The 15,784-nt window shown below is 37.1% G+C and overlaps 2 protein-coding genes across 2 annotated transcripts; one reads left to right on the top strand and one right to left on the bottom strand.

Annotated features, from left to right (window-relative positions):
* Window positions 1-1,155: 1,155 nt before the first annotated feature.
* On the bottom strand, window positions 1,156-6,703 carry tmem208 (transmembrane protein 208). The gene is made up of 6 exons (XM_023414581.2): window positions 6,471-6,703; window positions 4,941-5,036; window positions 3,906-3,965; window positions 3,660-3,796; window positions 2,523-2,607; window positions 1,156-2,394 (listed from the first exon to the last, which is right to left on the bottom strand). Exons 1-6 carry the CDS (start codon window positions 6,474-6,476, stop codon window positions 2,257-2,259), a joined length of 522 nt encoding a protein of 173 aa, XP_023270349.1. The 5' UTR covers window positions 6,477-6,703; the 3' UTR covers window positions 1,156-2,256.
* Window positions 6,704-7,342: 639 nt separating this feature from the next.
* Window positions 7,343-13,804, top strand: slc39a1 (solute carrier family 39 member 1). Its single transcript, XM_023414643.2, has 4 exons — window positions 7,343-7,612; window positions 8,795-8,925; window positions 9,102-9,410; window positions 11,432-13,804. Exons 1-4 carry the CDS (start codon window positions 7,498-7,500, stop codon window positions 11,783-11,785), a joined length of 909 nt encoding a protein of 302 aa, XP_023270411.1. The 5' UTR covers window positions 7,343-7,497; the 3' UTR covers window positions 11,786-13,804.
* The last annotated feature ends 1,980 nt before the right edge of the window (window positions 13,805-15,784 follow it).

Below are 15,784 nucleotides of genomic sequence, written 5' to 3'. Positions count from 1 at the left end.
TCATTTTAGAAAAAAAAAGCTTGCGGGGAAGTTGAAGTTTAAGGAAAAATATAAAGCTAGGTAAAACAAGCTGTTGAAATTCCTGTATTGTATTATGGCGAACTTTGTAGGTGCCTTGCTGTTTTGTTTCCTTTGAACAGGATTCACACCATTGCCATGATTCCCCTACACACCTGAAGGAGAATGCAGGTTGTAGCTTGTCGGGTTGGGTAAGCACGGATGCAACAATAATGAGAATTCTGTAATTACATTGGGAGCAGATCTGGGCTTTGCCAGCCCACTCACACTCTTTGGAGTCTGAGAATGAACATAATCACTGAATGCATTTTGTCAACACTTGGATAGACTGTATAAAGTCACTTAGCAGACTTGATAATAAACAACATTTTTTTGCCTGAGGACAGGGCTCAGCTCACCGGATGGAAACAGACACGTTAAATGTAGCTGTGCACCAAGTAGTTGACATTTCTTCAGTATTAGGGGATTAAACTGTCATCTGTGCATTGATTTGTCAGCTCCAATCTTAAATCTCTAATCTCAAATATGTGAGCAGTTTCAAGAGTCACTGGAAAAAGACAGGTGATGAAGTCTTAAGTGCCGCAGCCAGCAAACTTTAATGTGGCGTTCCTCTTCATTAATTCTCACAAAAATCTGTCTACAGTGTATTTAAAACTGTGCTGTCAACTTGCTGTCCTCGAAAGCCTGAAGCTGCCTCATCATTCACGAGGCTGTGCTCATATATTTATGGAAACTGGGGATTCAATGTAAATTCAAATATGGACAGGAAATCCAGACAAATTCTTTCAGCAGATTAAACAAGGTGTTTCAATCAAATTACTCAGGAGTTTTCGATGTCAGTACTACATGACTTTTATAATTGTTTATTTGTGAAAGTCATTTATCAAGCAAAATAAATGGAATATTTTTGGATTGGACTATTACTCGGACAAAATAAAAAACTGTGATGGTCATTTATGATTGATTAATCTAAAAAAAAAAAAATTTTTTTGAATACATTAATCAGTAATGCCAATGATTCAAATTAAGTGGCATACAGTTTTACAATATTAAAAACTAAGCGCGCTCTACTGAGATCACAATTCATCTGCCTGCTCTTCCTAAAGTTTGTAGAAGTAATGACAGGAGAACCGGACATCAGGACGGTTCTTTTATTTCCTCGCATTTAATGCATAAACCAACTTAAATGTCTTTGTTTTTTATTTGGATAAATGGACCATTTGAATACTGCCAAGCCAAAAAGATGACCACAGAATGACAAAAGTAAAAATTATTGCCAAAAGCATGAATTCAGATATTAATTTGACATACTAAACAACAGAAATTAACAATAGACTATGTAATGAAACTATGGACACCTGGGCTGTGAACTGTAACAGCTATTATGGTACATGACTTTAATTTTAGCCAAATATTCCTACTTTTGACCGAGGAGGCTAAAATTTTTTATTTCTCTATGAAAATCACATTATAACCGTTTAAAGTATGTTAGAGATCCTTTAAGTAGGACCCAGTCATTTATGCTCCAATGTATTTATTAAGGCACCAAAAGCAAATTTTAGCCTCCCAGGAAAAGCTCAGTACTTGAATTCATGACTGAAGGAACAATGTTTAGAAACAAAAAACAGAGAGAAAGAACCTGACAACTGAAAAAAAAAAAAAATCTCTTCTGATATATAATAATACCATGATAAACTCCACACACTGCAGGAAGATTTTTTATTGCAAAAATGTTCCCATTTTCCTATTAAAACTTGATTTATAACCAGTTGATTTTATAAGTCTTAATAGCTCACAAACAAAATCTGTTGGCTCGGTAATGAAGGATCACTGATGAATTGTGTTACATCAGAGACATTTCTGAAAAATAAAATAAAATAAAAGACATTCCATGAAAAACGTGGCACTGATGAAACAAATTCAGTTTGGACTCATTTTCGTTATTGGGGGGTGGTATGTGGGGTGTAACTGAAAGTAAATCTGCTCTTAAATCTCTGCTAGAGGACAAATGATATTTGGACCGTGACATTATCTAAGTAGGGAACATTTCATTTCATAATTTAGGGGGAAAATTGGATTACAAGAAAAAGCAGGAAGAAAACATGGAAAACAAGATTCCACAGTATCAGATTTGGATCGAGTTTAACTTAATAACAAAATTTCTTCCTAAATAACTTATGAGTTCCTCGCCATCTGTATATTAGATTATAAAAATACTGCTCCGTCTGCTCTGCAGCATCAGAATCTCTTCATCTGTCTGCGCTCTTGTCTTCTCTGCTTCTTCTCATTCACTTCCTCTGGTGCTGATGGGCTTTCTGCCATAAACCAGGGGCCCAAAAAATTCACCCAGAGCAGGTGCAGGGCACGAGCCGGGGCCTGACACACACGCATAGAAGACAAGAAAAAAAGGGAAAAAGAAAAGGAATCAGGCAGGAAAATAGCAGCTATCTCATAGGATTGATCTGGGAAACTGGGCACAGAACATCATCCACACAAGCTCTTACCAGCAGCCAAAGATACCAGAAATACGAGGAGATTGTGCTGAGCACTTGCACTATGGCTGTGAGCAGGATGACGTCCTTCAGGTGCCTAAAACCAGAGCAAACAGACAATAAATCATGACTGAAAAATGCCATGTTTCAGTGCACACAGAAGATCTTTGTGCTCTTAGGATTAGTTTAATTATCTGAGGGACCCAATGAAGTCAGGGGTTCTTCAACAAGACAGAAAAATATATATGTGACTGCTATTTATTTACACACTTTATATTAAACTGGAAAATAATATATTATAACTAAAGGGGTCTTTGTGTCATCCATAAGTAAAAATAGAAATATGGCCAGAACTTCTATATGTTTAATGCACAAACCCTACTGGAAATGACAAAATTAATAAATTAAAATGATACTGTAATGATCTATTGACATCTCTTACCATATATACATAAAGAATACAGAAAGCAAAGACTAAAATGTAATTTTATTCACCAAAAACAAAAAATTCCCATCATTGCCTTAGCACTAACTGATGTAGAGGTGTACCGTGTTTTTATTAGAATCTTAAACTACACATTGTCAGCTCAAAACAAAGATGTAAATTCAATCATTTACACATTGCAGGAGGGTGAGCAGGATTTTCAGTCCTGAGTATTGTCTGTAAAGCTTCCTGTCCCAAACACGTGCCATCAATCAGAAGGTTAGAACAGGCTGAATTTAGCCTGATAGGTGAAACCTAGGGCAAAAAAAACAAACAAAAAAAAAACCCACCGATCGCTCACCATTTTTTACAAGATGTATCATTGCTATTAGAGCAAAGCAACATTTTAAGACAACCTCCATAATACATCTACTGTATGCACACTGAAAATGCATTTGTGTTTCCCAGACACACCACCTTAACGGACAACAAGCATTTTGACTCCTCTGTTCAGCATCCAGAAATATCCTGATAACTGACGCTGGTTCTACGTTACCTCACACTTCAGTGTAAGTCCCTCGGATGTAAAACCATGTCCAAAAAATTTGAATTTTATTTGAATTCTTTTTCACAAATTCACGTTGTCATCTTGTATGTAGAAGATAAAGAGGGAATTTCTCTTGCCAATGTATCTGAATCCTATTTGTATTGTGGGGATTACTTACTCTGCCATTCCCTGCTCCATGTTCAAGTCTATTCCTCCATCCAGGAGACTTCCATCCTCAGCAAACACTGGCTTGGCCATGGCAGACATGGAGCGGTAACTCCCAACATACACTGCTAGTGCAAAAGCAAGCAGCAGCTACGGGATCCATACAAGGTTAAGGGTCAGGAAGGGGGCGATGTTACAAGAGATTACATTATATGTGAGGATATTAAGATTTTAAACAGTCTTTATTAAATACACTCACCCATGTCCAAAATGTAGACGAACTGTAGAAAACCAAAAGATTTACGGCAGCGTATATCGCCTGTGGAGATGAGCAGAATATTTGAAATGGAGATGGATGACATGACAGGAAATAGAGCCGCAAAGATTATTCGATTAATCAATTAGGCAACTATTTTGATAATTGAACAATCGTTTCCATTATGTTTCAAGCAAAAACATGATCTGGTTCCAGCTTCTCAAATGTGACATTTAACTGTTTTTCATGATCATAAATGACAATAAATTTAATATTTTATGGATTTAGAGAGTTAGTCAGGCAAAACAAGCAAAATCACCACCGCAGCTTCTGACAAATAATGAATGCCATTGTTTCACTTTTATCGTTTCGTCGACTAAAAAATGTCAAGAAAATACAGAGCAGATGAATAAATTATCTAAATAACCGTTAGTTACAGCCCTACATTATAATCCATAAAACATTTTTCTATACGATTTATCCCACACTATCAATTTCTTTACTATCACAGAAGTGACTTCTGAAGTGACTTGATTTTTCAGACAATTCACTGTAACAGCCAAAGATAGTTTCACAACAGAGTTTCCAGATAATGGAAAAGACAGATTTACACTGTGAAAGAGGATTTTACCTGTTGCCAACTGTACTGACTTGTAACTGATATAACTGACAGTTCAACACAGTCAATTAGAAGTGAAGCATTAGAAACTAAGTGTAAACATAAAATAATATGAAACATGTAAAACATACTGGTACAAGTCAAAAACTGGGTCTGGCATTTCGACGTAAAACAACACAGGCAACCTAGGTGCATGGACGACCGGCACCTGAACCCTCCAATGAAGAAGTTCAAGTTTGACAAAGTCATGAACAAGTCTTGATCCAGTGAGAATAAGGTTCATACATGATAGTTATCAGTCAATTAAAGTAAATACACTGGAACAGCGCAGTGTCCATCTCATATCGTACATTTAGGAATTGACTGAACACACAAACACAAACACAAACATATCTCAGAAACAACATTGAGGTTCTTACATTAGCTCCTAGAATGACTCTTGTGTAGAACTTCAGAGTCGCCTCGTTCTCCTCATAGATCTGCTTCTTTCCCTTTGTGCCAACTTTACCTTTGGGCTGTTGAGCAAAACACAGAGAACAGTAAGTTTCAGCAACAGCAGGCAGTTTTTCAACCACATCAGCCAAACACTGCAGGTGCAAAACAGGCTATGCTTTTCAGACATGCCTTCTTTTTGCTCTCTGAAGACAGTGAATGTAATTTAATGTGTGACATTCATTTTACAGTTTCTGCTATTTAACAATAATTTAGACTTCATTTAATTTGCAAACCTCAAGATTTGTGGATTTTATGTGTCTACACAATTTAAATATTAGATTTACAGCTAGTAAAAAATAAAACAAATAATGGGGCATTATATGGACTTAGAAATCAAATCAATCAAATCAAATTTTAGCATTGGGGAAAATGTATCTTTGAACTTTGGCTCCTCACTGTTAGCAATAAAATATCACAAAGTTGTTTCTTTATTGCCCTTATCTACTTTCAGGCTCTTGAACGTGTAACATGTCAACTACCCAAGCAGAGTTACTTCTTCAGTTCAATAAAGGTATCGATATGAGCTGTTCTATTTGTGAAAACACAAAAAAATTTCAAAAGCAATGTAACTGCCGATTTTGAAAGTGGATTTCAAAAAGTGCTGAGGCTAACACACTTTCACAACAGTAAGTGGTGCAAAAAATTTAAAGAAAATCAGCCGCTCATTGTAACTTTAAGTGAATGTTTAAGTTGTTATAAATCAAAACTCAGTGTAGTAGAAGGAATTTGAAAGTTTATAGAGGGTTTAAAAATTTATATTTAAGACCTTGAAAGACCTTTCTAAAAACATGTACAATAACATTTAACATTTAACACATGGAAAAGTTTGACATTTATCTCCCATTTTGTCAGTACATTCCAACTGTACATAACAATTAGTTACATAATGAATTGATTAATGTGAATGAAACGCAGATAGGCGGCAAAAAATTAATGGAGGGATTAATCATTTAAAAAATAAAGTGATTTAATTTTTCTCTAAACTTGACACTTGTCCATTATGAATCAGTGAGCTTCATAATTAATGCTCCCTATGCTTCCCTAATGCTAAGACTTTTTCCTCAACTTCAAAGGCCTCTTTTGAAGGGAAGTGAACTTTTCAAGACTTTTCAAACTCTGCACACAACCTGAATTTCAATCAGATGACACCACATGTGAACAGATTAACCAAAATGCTCCTGGAAGTGATTAAACCTGCTTTTGGTTATTATGTGCACCCTTTTGACTTATAGCAACTGTTATTCAGCTTTGTTGTATATTCTGTCTGTGGAGAAAAAAGTGCTTGTTTTTCCCCTGCACAGACCAGTGTCCAGCTCGTGGTGGTCTCACTGTAGCTGAGGCGGATTTAGCCCTACTAAACAGGTGAAGTGAATGTACGAGTGAATGAGTCAAGTGTTGTTGTCTCTGTTGCTGCTGCAGCTGCAGCTGCAGCTGCATGTGTCTGATTCTCTCACCGCCATTCGCTCTCTGAGCCGGTGCTGCTGATTTCTCTTCCACTGCGTCTTCTTTCACATCGACCTCAGTCTGACCCACTGCCGCTGCTCTCCGTTATTGTGTTACTGCATCGAAAAACAAAACAACAAACTCAGGAGTCTACCAGCGCTAAAATTCCTTGTAACACATCAGCATTTGGGTATTTCTGGGGGACAACATATCCGGCGCATGAAAGTGTCGTCATCAACTCGTTATCGTCCTCGCCATAGCGTTGGTCCTCGCGTGAAGCTTGTGGACAGGGCGCCATCTGCTGGTAAATTCAAATGTATTACATTTTTTACTTTTGTTATTATTTATTTTATTTTGTTATTATTTTATATCTATTTTATCTATGATTTAATTCAATTTTAATTTAATTTTCATTGTATTGTAGCTTGTTTGTTTGTTTGTTTGTTTGTTTTTTTATGGTTTGACAATAGAATTTTTTTGGTAGGAAAACTGGTGAACAAAAATGGTATGTTAGTGTGAGTGTCAGTGGTGGATCCTTTAGTTAAATAACAGTACCACAATTAAATAGGCTGATTTCTCTGGCTAAACTGCAGCTGCCATGAAACTGTGCAAAAACTGCCGATGATAGAAAACATTATTAACAAACACTCACTACAAAGGGATTATTATTACTTTTTAAAAGCCTTCCTATATTTAAGGAGAAAATTACAGTTGCATTTCTTATGGTAAAGCGATTTGTTTCTGTTTTTTATCTATTTATTTATTTTTATTATTATAATTAAAGGTACCAGAGACAGTAGAGGATCTTTGGAGGTACGATCTGTAACTCTGTATTGCGAGACACTATTTTTGACCCTCCTCGGACACCGTAACGAAGGGCAGTACCACTTTGTTTCAGAATAATAACATGACGGTGACTGTGAGTCTCAGTGAAACTCTTGTCTTGTGTCGTTTAGGAAGCTTCAGCATGTTTCATAGCTAATCTCATGATAGCACAGTTAGGTAGAGAAGCTCACTCTTAAACTGACAGTTTACAAAATGGAATATATTCTCCAGGTGAAAATAGGCGCTTTGTTCGGTCTATTGCTCCTAACTCTTCTTTTTGGATTCATCCCTGCTCAAATCAAATGGTTCAGAAACACAAACGGGACAGGTTGGTAAACGCTGATATAACATGATATAACAGTATTGGTGTTCATCGGGATGCCTTAAATTACATTATCTCTTAGCAAGAAGGTGCATTAAAATTGCCTGTAATCTCAGCTAAACAATGTGGATTAAGACGAATAATTTAAATATTTTCTTTGTTTGGATTATTTGTTGCTGTGTTACACCTATGCCGAATTATCAAAGGGAGCTCACTGATTAATTTGCAGTTATCACTGCCTATTCTACGATGCGTTAACTTGTGCAGATAAATTAAACACCCTTAAATTGTTAGAAGTTTAAATGAAGTTTAGCGGAACACATTATGTCTCTCTACCGGGTATCAGATCGTGTTTTCACCAGCTGTGACCGCATCACATGTTTTAGGTGCAGATTAGGTGTAGAGGTAACAAACATCATCTGATTTTATCAACTGTGACTTAGAAAACTGTTAACGACATGATAACAGTTGCTGCGATTACAATGGTTAATAGTAAGGTGGTCTTCAATCTTTGATCATTAGACAACCATCATTCTGAGCGGGAACTACAAATTCTTCCGTAAATGCTACATTTAAATGGAAAATTTCAATATGGTGTATGATGTACTGAACTAGAAATGTAACATGTAAGGTCTTTACCATTGGTAAACCCCCCTCTCACCCCTGGGCTGGAGTCACCTGATAGGGATGAAGCAGACGCCCAAAGCTTTACACAGCCTTAACACAGGCTGTCAGGATGCTGACGTTTTTTTTAAATGGAAGTGAAAGCATAATTGGTCTCCTTTACAGGAGTGTGTGTTTGCATGTTCTGATGAGTCATTATGACTTCTCATGGTTTGTCACATGATCCACCAACAATTATTGTAACTTTGGAAGGCAGGAAAGGCAATGATTTTACTTGGAGTGCCATGACTGAGATGTACCATCAATGTCTTCAATTACAGGCTAATTAAATGATAATAGCTTTTGATTAAGCAGTTGATGATAAGAAGTTTGAAAATGTAAAATGGCCTATTAATTCACAGAGAACCATAATAGATTTTGCACAAAATCAGAGCATCACATAACTGAGGCTAAAATAGGAAAATACGCTTTATTTACTCTGCAGTTTGTCGGCATTTTGTCTGTGTGTTTGTGTGTGAAAGCCTATGTTGAAAGGTAAGAAATATTTTATCTTTTCATTTAAAGAACCCCACCGCACTGTCCTGAGTCTGATCAGCTGTTTTGCCGGGGGAGTCTTCCTGGCGGCATGTCTGCTCGACATCATTCCAGATTATCTGTCTGACATCAACACTGAGCTGGATGCTCGAAAGATAGAGGTACGTCCAAATATGGACAAACTCTGGACCTGAAAAAATTGATGCAATTAAGAATTGATTTTATTGGAAATGTATCTGTCAGTATTTTTTTTCTGCAGTCCAAATCCATTCTCTAATTCTTAATTTTACCAGACTCAACCTGCAAACTGTTTAATCTCAATATCGGTCTGCAACAGACCAGCTTCCCTCTTCCAGAGTTCATCATGGCTGCCGGCTTCTTCACAGTCCTCATACTGGAGAAACTTGTCCTGAACTGTCGGGAGATGGGAGGGGCTCAGGAGGAGAGGGCACCCCTTATACCGGACAACAGAAACGGGCATGGCCATGGTCATGGAACAAGCCCTGATCTGGAGAGCAGCGGCCACCACGTCCACGTCGACTTTCAGGCTCACTCTCCCTTTCGTTCCTTCATGCTCTTCCTCTCGCTTTCACTCCATTCAGTTTTTGAGGGTCTTGCTATCGGCCTACAGGACACTGATTCAAAGGTAAGAAGAGAGAAAGTACTTCACCTGGTGTTAAAGTTAAATCTGCGCAGAGTTCAGGAGAATGTGCAGCATTTGTTGTTTTCTCCACTTTCTTTTTTCCCCCACACTTTTAAAGAACGAAATAGAGAATCAAAGGCAAAACGTCACCTCCAGGCCTCTGTTCCACGAGCTTCAGTAACTCGCTCATTCAGCATTTCCTTCATTTGTCTTTGTGAAAAAATAAAGCATGTTCTTAATCAATGATTACTTTGTGAGCGCAGAAAATACAGTTCACATAAAAGACAACTACAAGTGCAGTAGCGCAGATAATTATCTCCATAACCGTAAAACTCACCAATGCTCTCCCCTTAAGTCATTTTTCAACCTTTTAGTTCTGATGTCTGGAGTCTTAAAAACGTCCACAGAGTTCAGTCTGCTGTCACGACAGACATGTGTGAGGTAACTGCAACCCCAGACTCATTCAGGGACTGTGATGTTTAGCCTGCGAATATCAAGGGCTTATGGGAAGTGGTGTTTGTTAAAGGAAGCTAAAATATATATATATATACTGAATAAACAACGGTAATAGATAATCTTTCAGTTCAAGCAGTTGAACAAGTTGAAGCAAGCCACATGACATACTCTTGAGAATGGCTCTGTTCCAAGGCTGTACTTTTAGTTATTAGTGTTGCTGTAGATTTGAATGGGATTTTTTTTTTTTTTTTTGGTTTTCTTACTTCTGGAGCAGAACCAGGAAATTCTGGGTTCTCTCTACGTTACCTCTCTGGTTCTTCGTGCTTTAATGCATGTTTAATGCATGTACTTTGTAAACATTTGTCTTAGGAAAGTGCAGTTCAAATAGAGTTGGAATCATATTCACAGCAGTATATCTAGAAGAAAGCAGGGTTTCAGTTTATAGCTTCAGGACGCTTTGACAGGAAAGGAATCTCACGGTCACGCAGGTCAAAGCTGTTTCTTCTAGTCACAAGACAGCCTAAGCGTTGAGTTTTCCCTCAGGGCTTTTCATCTACATTTCGTGGTGCGTTACGTGGGTCAGCTGGCAATTTACTTCACTATTTAGAAAAATAAACTTTAGATTCAATGAATAAATTGATTATGAAATACAAACGTTATTTATTTGAATTAATCCTTTTGCAATTAAGATCTCATTCTCAAAGGACACCTAAGTATTTTAACGACATTATTCAAAGTTACAGTACAAGATGTCAGAGAAGAGTAATATATGTTAGAAAAAAGGAATGGTGAATAAGACAAAGAATAATAAGGTAAAACAAGTACACTTTAAAAACTGGGATTTGAAACCGTAAATCCTCAGCAGGTCTGAGTTTACCATTTAATGCAGGACAAGAATCCATTTAGTTGGCCTGAGTCGACTGTATGAAGGAGGAGTCAGCTTATAGAGTAACTTTACACCGTGTGTTTTTGCTGAGCTGCAGTAGTTGAACTTCTCAACCTGCCACAGTGAAGAAGAAGTGTGCTCAGGATGTGGTCAGTGCACACTCACGTCCCTGTCGAATGAAGTTTCAGGTGCTGAAGAGCAGATTTGTAGATGAAACATCTAAGTTCATGTTAATTGTCAAAAGGGCTCCTTTCTGAATTCTAAACCCAGGTGTCACAAATGATAATAAATCAGTTATGGGCTATATATATAGCTTAAATCTAAGAATATTATACATTTTGATATCAATACATGAAATGAGACAGTTAATGGATAAAATAACCAGACATGAATATCAGCTTTGAGTTAATCCAGCATATTGGATACTTGAAAAATCAGGATACAAAAGAATAATAAATGAAACGATTAGCAGAGACGTTACAGGTATAGCTGTATGGTATAAACAGCACAGCATTGTCCAATAGTTTTGTCCTATTACCCAGTCTTATTTACCCACTAAAACTCAACCAACCTTTATCTACAAAGTCATCAACATCTACTATTGTTTCTGCAGGTTGCTTCTTCGTTGATCTTTTATAAGAGGAGAAGAGAAATAACCATAAAAGCTCTTTGTATTCTCCAGGTATTAGAGATCTGCATCGCTATACTTGTCCACAAGAGCATCATAGTGTTCAGCCTGTCTGTGAAGCTGGTCCAGAGCGCAGTTCGTCCATTGTGGGTAGCTGCTTACATCGGAGTATTCGCCTTGATGTCGCCTTTAGGCATCGCTATCGGCATCAGTGTGATGGAGGCTCAGCTAGAAGCCGGAGCGCTAATTCAGGCCATCCTGGAGGGGCTCGCTGCGGGGACGTTTATTTACATCACCTTCCTGGAGATCCTCCCACATGAACTGAATTCCCCCGGGAAGCAACTTCTCAAGGTGCTCTTCATCCTGCTAGGCTTCAGCGTCATGGGAGCTCTGACGTTTCTGGACTGAGATGTGTCAGGACATGGCCTGGGCACTTTGTGCCAATTACTGCAGCTGCCATAAGTTTGCAGGTGACCTTTGTACAGGACAAATCATTTCTGCTAGAAAAGAAGAAGTAGGTTTGCTGACGCACTGTTAAATCCAACTCTTGAGTTTTTATCGTCAAAGGGAGCATGACAACAGATGTTGGTGTTTTATTGCTTTCAATATACTTTCGAAAAATTTCATAAAGGAGGACGCTGGTTGATTTATGTGTCTATAATATCTTTTTAAGAGGATTTTATGTAAAGAGAAACCACTTCCTGCAATGATAAGTTTGTCATACATTGAAAAGATGTGGCATCTCACTGAGTCTCCTCATTTATCACTGCCCATGTTTGGAAACATGCTTTGGGCCTGCAAACAAAACCGCCGTCTCTGACCTTTGACACTATTGAGGAAACCCCTGGAAACAAAGGGCCTCGTTGTATGTATATGATACCTTGTTATTATTTTAATCATTTCACGATATCAGTACCTCCAGATATGTAATGTTTACATTTTATGTGAAGCAAATTCAAACTGAGAGCGTGACAGCTACTTGTTTCCAAAAAAACACTGTTGGTGCCTTCACTTTAGTTGAAGTTGAAGTACTAGAGGCTCAGCTGGATGGTTGGTCTCTGTATAATTGTTGTTAAAGATGTTTCCACTGATTCGGGTTTATTTAGTAAATACTGGCATTTTAGTGCGATGCTTTTAATTGTAGTTTTCACTATTTGGCTGCTTTTAAACAATCATCAGTTTTTATATTTGTCCAGCAAAGTACTGTAAATGCAAACTGACTCCCTGATGCCTTACGAGGATGTGTGCACACAAAACAAGAGTGGCAATGATGAGAAAATATGTGGGATTTTCTTTTTTTCTTTTTGACCTTTTCCAATAAAGAAGGAGTGATCGTCTCCACAAATGTGCAAGGATAAAATGTAACTGAGTTTTAACAACCCACTATTTAAGCAAGCTGATCACTAATATTTACATTGTGCCGACCTTTGTCCTAGTTTAGTCCAGTCTGTTTTGCCACTTTGTCCAGTCTGACTTGACCAGACTGTTTTTCCATTGATAGACAGAATGCTGCTTCCTTATGTAAAAAACTTTGAGTTCCTCTATTTTAAATTTGGACAAATAAAAAAGCTTTAAATATCAGGACAGAGACATGTGCAAGATAATTAATTGATTCTGTAAACTGATACATTTTATAGTCTATTACTAGTGCACACAACTGTATTTGTGTCAAGTAATCAAACCTTGCAGGACATTGGGTGCATAAATTCATACTACTACTACTACTACTACTACTACTACTACTACTACTACTACTACTACTAACTACAGTATGGGCTGAGGGCCAAAACTATTTTTCCTGGTCCACACATGTCAAAGAGAATGTATTAATAATAATAATAATAATAATAATAATAATAATAATACATACAGTGTGTGCACTGAATTAAAAAAACTCAAACAATGTGTAAGTGTATGCATGTAATTTTAGCTGCAAACTGTCTCTGTTGAGTCACACGTCCTGTTTAAGTCCGTCATGTGATGGTCAGATTGTTCCCTGAGCAGAACAAATAGCAGGAAGTTGGAATGTGTGTGGGGTTTTTTTTTTCATGAAAAACCAATGTCAGCAGTTTTACTAATGCCAATTCAAACATGGTGTGTCTAATATTTTGTGCAGATGTGCACATTATCTGCATTTTTTAAATTTTAAAAAATGGCAATTTGACCAAGACTGATGAAACAATTTACCCAAAAAAAAGAATGCAATTACTGTCACAAATTGTGCATTGTAATGTCTGTAAGTCATTTATGTACAAAAACATGTTGCATTTTTTTTTTTGTCATTTTGCAAGTCGACCTACACTTGTTATTTTGTGCCTTATGATCATTTATCTCAAGCCAGAGGCGACTTTGTTGTCTGTTGTGTAAACTTAATGAGATTAAAGATAAAAGAGGAATTTTCTTCCTACATGTTCATTCTATGCAAAAGTTTCAGAGTCTATAATCATTGTTAGGTGGGTTATAGAATAATAATAATGATAATAATAATAATATAATAAATAAAATACTTTTTTATACTTAGTGTAGACATACTTGAACTATAACTATTTACTCAAATTGTTCCTACATTTAAAGTAAGTTTAACACATATTTATTTTATAATAAACATACTGTATATTAATAGGTGTCTATTTAATTTGAATAAATACAAAGTACATGTTACAAAAATTACTTTAACTCCCTTAATTACAACGTAATGGTATTAGTCAATTACTTCACTTTACTCCAGTGAATTTTAGTCAAGTATCAGTTGTATATAGTTAATACATTACATGTAATATTAGTATGTCAGAAATAGCACTCTGGATAATTCAATCATTAGTGGGAATAAAGAAGGTGAACAAGGCAGCAGATTACTGGTGCCACTAGGTGGGAGTGTTTTCCTCTGATTGATAGCCTCCCTCAGAGAGGCCGGTGTTTTACAAAGGCAACATTAGAGGTCTGGAGTATTAGTTCTAGGAACATACTTCGCTGATGCAGGTTTAGGATTATCAATAAAACCATTTCACAAAGTTTTCTTAACTTTTAAAAGCCTTCTGGCCACCTTGATTAATTATGCTTTGAGAAGATATTTTGACACGTCACTGTAGAAAAAAGTGAAGGTGTAAATAATAAAATCAGTGATTTCTTAATTATATTTGGAGGCTCCAGTTTTAGGGTTGTGGTAAAGTGAAAGTTAGTGCACTTTAACACTGTCATGTTGTTCTGGGACACTGGGAACTAGGAAAAAAGGAGCTTTGTTAAAGTTATCAGTAACATCTGTGCTTCTCTCACCAAGACAAGACAAAATGTCTGCTGTGAAAAACAAGTGTCGATCAGTCCTTGTCTTCAGAGTTGAAATAATGGTGGTTTAGATTTGAACATCTTTTTCTCTTTCGACCCTGACCTCATAACTGCTTTTTTAGACTTAGAGATGACATAAATATTTGTTCATTCAAACAGCAGAGCAGTAATGTGGAGGATTTTCTATGCATTTGTATTCCTACAGGCCTATTTGTTGGCTTGCTTGGTGACATAACTGGCAGGAATTCCTTCACATCAAAGAACTTAACTGGATACTAGAGACAAAAACACTTGTATAGCCATGTCTGATGTGGTACATGGAGGCATTGTTAACCCCTGGTTGTGTCTCCTAGGGAATAGGAGGTTATTCATGAGCATCCACTAATGAGAGGTGGTGATGAAGCAACAATAGCAGAGTACAGTAAGTCTGCCAGTTCTGGATGACAGAGGCCTCAGTGTGTGGAGGAGGGAGACCCAGCAGAGCATCGAGCTTGAGTGTGGGACGGAGGCTTTCTCTGTTCACCCACAGCTCATTAGCCGTCCTAAGCCTATAAGGTCTGCTTTTTCATGCTGCGATGGCATGCCTTACTCTCGGGGTGCACTATGTCATGAGGAAAGAGAAAAATATGCAAGCCATGGCTGATCATTTAAAACTTTTCGACTGCATAAACAATTTATTTGATTAATGTACAATTCAATCGACTTTTTTAGGCTACTGAAGTTAAAAGTTATATAGCTGAAATTACTTTGAGCCTCTAAGCTCCCTCACCATAATCTACAGTAGCTGTGTAGAAGACCCCCTAACAGGTCTCATCCAGATTGTGAATTGCATACAAAGCTTAAAATCTGAAACACTCACATAAGTGTTAGAAATTAAACACAATTATTTTATGGCCTTGATTCATCCGCTTGGGACCATGACTGTCTGAAAAAAATGGCCGCCCATCCAACAGCTGATGAAATATTTCAGTCTGGACCAATGTGACAGATGAACCGAGCAACTGGCATGTACGTAAAAATGTACATTTCTGCAAGTGACTAACACATAAGATTATTCAAGGCAGTAAAATGAATAATAGATACATGACAAAATCTCCATCAAGCCCCAAAACCTAAAGGGAAACA

The sequence above is a fragment of the Seriola lalandi genome, unplaced genomic scaffold, assembly GCF_002814215.2.
Source record: "Seriola lalandi dorsalis isolate HSWRI2012SDOR001 ecotype SW California unplaced genomic scaffold, Sedor1 jcf7180002054537, whole genome shotgun sequence".
Taxonomy (NCBI): Eukaryota; Metazoa; Chordata; class Actinopteri; order Carangiformes; family Carangidae; genus Seriola; species Seriola lalandi.
The sequence above is the reverse complement of the archived record's forward strand: the minus strand, read 5'-3'. Positions and strand labels throughout refer to the sequence as shown.

Excerpts from the sequence above, each read along its gene's own strand:
- tmem208 (XM_023414581.2), bottom strand. Across the intron at positions 3,797-3,905 it reads CGTCTACATTTTGGACATGG|CTGCTGCTTGCTTTTGCACT; the intron begins GTGAGTGTATTT and ends TGGATCCCGTAG. Across the intron at positions 2,608-3,659 it reads ATGGAGCAGGGAATGGCAGA|GCACCTGAAGGACGTCATCC; the intron begins GTAAGTAATCCC and ends CTCTGGTTTTAG.
- slc39a1 (XM_023414643.2), top strand. The coding sequence starts at position 7,498 with ATGGAATATATTCTCCAGGTGAAAATAGGCGCTTTGTTCGGTCTATTG. Across the intron at positions 8,926-9,101 it reads TGGATGCTCGAAAGATAGAG|ACCAGCTTCCCTCTTCCAGA; the intron begins GTACGTCCAAAT and ends GGTCTGCAACAG. Across the intron at positions 9,411-11,431 it reads TACAGGACACTGATTCAAAG|GTATTAGAGATCTGCATCGC; the intron begins GTAAGAAGAGAG and ends TGTATTCTCCAG.